Source organism: Lolium perenne, chromosome 3 (genome assembly GCF_019359855.2).
Source record: "Lolium perenne isolate Kyuss_39 chromosome 3, Kyuss_2.0, whole genome shotgun sequence".
NCBI lineage: Eukaryota > Viridiplantae > Streptophyta > Magnoliopsida > Poales > Poaceae > Lolium > Lolium perenne.
Genome location: NC_067246.2, coordinates 47,474,460 through 47,478,125, shown reverse-complemented (window position 1 = coordinate 47,478,125; position 3,666 = coordinate 47,474,460). Strand labels below are relative to the sequence as shown.

At 48.5% G+C, this 3,666-nt stretch overlaps 1 protein-coding gene across 1 annotated transcript; it reads right to left on the bottom strand.

The window, feature by feature from the left end:
* Window positions 1-1,477: 1,477 nt before the first annotated feature.
* On the bottom strand, window positions 1,478-2,289 carry LOC127341360 (histone H2B.1). The gene has a single exon (XM_051367170.2). It carries the CDS (start codon window positions 2,197-2,199, stop codon window positions 1,741-1,743), a length of 459 nt encoding a protein of 152 aa, XP_051223130.1. The 5' UTR covers window positions 2,200-2,289; the 3' UTR covers window positions 1,478-1,740.
* Between the last annotated feature and the right edge of the window lie 1,377 nt (window positions 2,290-3,666).

The window sequence follows — 3,666 nt, the reverse complement described above, 5'->3', positions numbered from 1 at the left end:
TCAACCACACAGATTACTACTGTATCTCAGAAAACTATACACCTTATATCTAGGAACGAAGTGAGCATTATTTTGTGCATAAAATTGCATAACCTCTTCTAAAGCACCATGTTTATGCAGACCAACTAACTGGTCTGAAAACACATAAGTCGGCTTTGCCAAAATTATGTAACTCAGCCAGCAGCAATGACAAAAAAATTATTGTACCCAGCACGCAATGCGAAAGCACGTCGTAAGAATAGTAAATGCAAACAAGACGGGATAATGTTCAAGATCAGGCTATCCCATTAGCTGCCTATACACATTAATGAAGCACACAAACAACAATGCAATGCAAAACAGTATGTACCTCCAAAGGAAATCTCACATGCTAAATCGCAAAAGGAGAGCACAGCCCAAGCTTACTTATGCAGGACAAACACTAGTTGCATGCTAGCGCTTGCTATACCTCATCCTTGGCGGTCACAGACCCTCTCAGGCAATAACACAAACACTAAGCACTCACAAGCAACGCAATGCAACAAGAAACCAGCAGCCACGCAGACGAACCCAACCGAGACCGGCACACGAGATATCCAGCACCAACAGCCACCGCTGCAGAGCACATGATAGCACGCAGGTTGGCCAAACCAAGGCACAATGAGGTGGGATCGCCTTTGGCACCGCCAATGGGAAAACTGAGCTGACAACCTGACTGGACACGAGGTCCCTTTGTGCTGGAGGGAGGCGTTTCCTACAGTACCAGATTGTGTATTCCGATGTTGGAGTAGACTGAAAGCGCCTTGCTAGTTGGTTCACGGTTACAGAAGATTACACCTGGGTTTACGGACTGGAGCCAAGGAACTTTGCTGTGGTGCCACTGCATGTTCAAACTTGGCACAAAACTGGTTCTAAATTGAAACCCCGCCACAATCTTTAGTGTGCAAACTTTTCAAGGACGAAAGTTAAATCTGGAACTGAAATCAGGGAAACCACCATACTGCAGCTGCATTTGCAAAACACTGAATTCAGGGAACAAAGATTAACTCACAGCATCTGAACTCACGATTATGGAGCCCAAAATATTGAATTCTGGCTCCAAACCAAGATCGTGGCATGTGCCAGCGAATTTCAGTGCAACCAAGTGACCAAGAATAGATTCTTCAGGGTACCTACATTACTTAAAACTGAAGGAACAAAGTTGTAAACAAATGCAAAAGCAGGCCAACTTAACTGAAAAATTGCAGGCGACATGGATCAAAAGCAGAATCACGGTTCAAGTCAGCACGAAAAGATTACGACAAATACTATTTCTGCAGATCAAGATAGTTACAGTCATGATTAAGAGCGAATTTCAGCACAACCAAGTGACCAAGAATAGATTCTTCAGGGTATCTACATTACTTAAAATTGAAGGAACAAAGTTGAAAATAAATGCAAAAGAAGGCCAACTTTACTGAAAAATTGCAGGCGACATGGATCAAAAGCAGAATCACGGTTCAAGCCAGCACGAAAAGATTACGACAAATACTATTTCTGCAGATCAAGATAGTTACAGTCATGATTAAGAGCGATGCAGCAACATTCCTATTTCCTCAGACTAAAATAACAGTGCTGTTCCTACAACAACACAATTCTTACAAGATAGCAAAGTCACGAGTCATGACGCAGTCGCACACCTAACTACAGCAAAGAACTTGAAAGCAACAAGGAAGCAGCCACGCGCGGGAGAGGTGACCCTCTTGAGCACATCAGAAAAGCCTAGGAGGAGGTGAACTTGGTGACGGCCTTGGTGCCCTCAGAGACGGCGTGCTTGGCGAGCTCCCCTGGCAGCACTAGGCGAACAGAAGTCTGGATCTCCCGGGAGGTGATGGTGGGCTTCTTGTTGTACCGGGCCAGCTTGGCGGACTCGCCGGCAAGCTTCTCAAAGATATCATTGATGAAGGAGTTCATGATGGACATGGCCTTGGAGGAGATGCCGATGTCGGGGTGAACCTGCTTCAGCACCTTGAAGATGTAGATTTTGTAGGTCTCAACACTTTTCTTGGCCTTCTTCTTCCCCTTCTTCTCGCCGCCTTCCTTGGAAGCGGTCTTGCCCGCCGGCAGCCGCTTCTCGGCCTTGGGCTTCTTGCCCGCCGGAGTCTTCTCGGCCTTCTCCGCCGCGGGATCCTCCTCCACGGGCTTCTTCGCCGCCGGCTTTTTCTCAGCCTTGGGGGCCATTGGTGGTGCTGCTGCTGCTTCGACGGGGAGAGAGGTGTGGTGGTGGCGGCGGCCGGTAGGGTTACGGCTGGACTAAGGGGAATTGCAGATGAATGTGATGAGAAAAGCAGGGGCGGATTCGGAAATATTATATAGAAGGAAGAAGGTGGCTGCTGATTGGTGGAGGGGTGATGCCGCGGATCAGTGATGAGAAGTGATTCCAGGCGTCCGCTGATGTTTGGGATCGACGGTCCAGATGCACTTGCTAAAGACAAGCACCTGAGAGGCGGATGAAGATTTTTTTTATCAAAGGACAATTTTGCCTCGTTTTTATTTTAAACTTGAGAAGAAAGTCGTCTTGTTTGTTCATTAAGGGAACCAACCAAAATCTCTATAAATGCACCAATGTTATCATGAAAGGCGACCACTGTCCGATGTGGAGGTGGTGCAGGAAGGTCGCCTACTCACCCCAATGATGTCACGGAGGTCAACGAGGGTAGGGCGGACGTGATAGGCAATGGTGAGCTTCCACCAAAGCGGAAGAGGATGATGACGCGGGCGACAAATCCCGTAGCCTAGTCGTTTCATGTCGCATGCGCATCGTGTTCCACCTGCACACCCTATGGGCTGGAGGGGGTGCAGTCCACCGGAGGCGATTTCGGCAGCGTTTCCCCCCTCCGATCTCCGATGGTGGTGGCCTGCTCACTCTCTATTTATGTGTTTTCGATATTCGCCTCCGTATGTGTCGAGGATGGCCAAGAAGGGGTATATATAGTCATTTTTAGGTCAAAACATGTTCATGGTCGAAAAGATTGAGGCGAATCGAACGGTCGAATAGGTGGCGCATCCTGGTAGGCTGGCCACGCCACTGGGCCTAATTCCTAGCTCCTTGATCTCCTGATGTCCCACTCCAGCTCATTTTGTTCGTCTTGAAAATTGCGAAGCATGCTCTCTTACCTTGTTGATAAGGGTTGGCCCGATCTTCTCAGTAAGCAACGGTGGTGATGATGATCACGGGGTGATAGCAGCGGAGGAACACGACGATGTAGTGGATGATAACTTGTATGACGCAACGAGATCTCTCGATTGGTCCCTGTCGCCAATGCAACAGCTCTCAACCCTGCAAGATATTCGCAACTCCACACACTTGCGCACGTAGCCGCCGACCACGAAGCGGTGAGTTGCAACCTTCTAATTCCCAATGGAACAGCAGATCACACAAGACTTTTTAAGGATCTACACAATATCAAGCAATATGGTGTAGGGAATTCAATAGTTTTGCAGAGCAAACAACTAAGAACTAGGGTTTATCTTAAACGTGGCCTAAGCAGCTAGGGACGTCCTGGGCACTTATATAGGAGTAGAGGACGACCTCAGGTCGAACAAGTACGAGAATAACCGACCCAGAACAGATCTGGTCGAGACAGACTCGGAGTCGGCCGATCGGGAGGCCGGTCGACCGGGTCTGGGACCGGCCGGTCCGGTTCA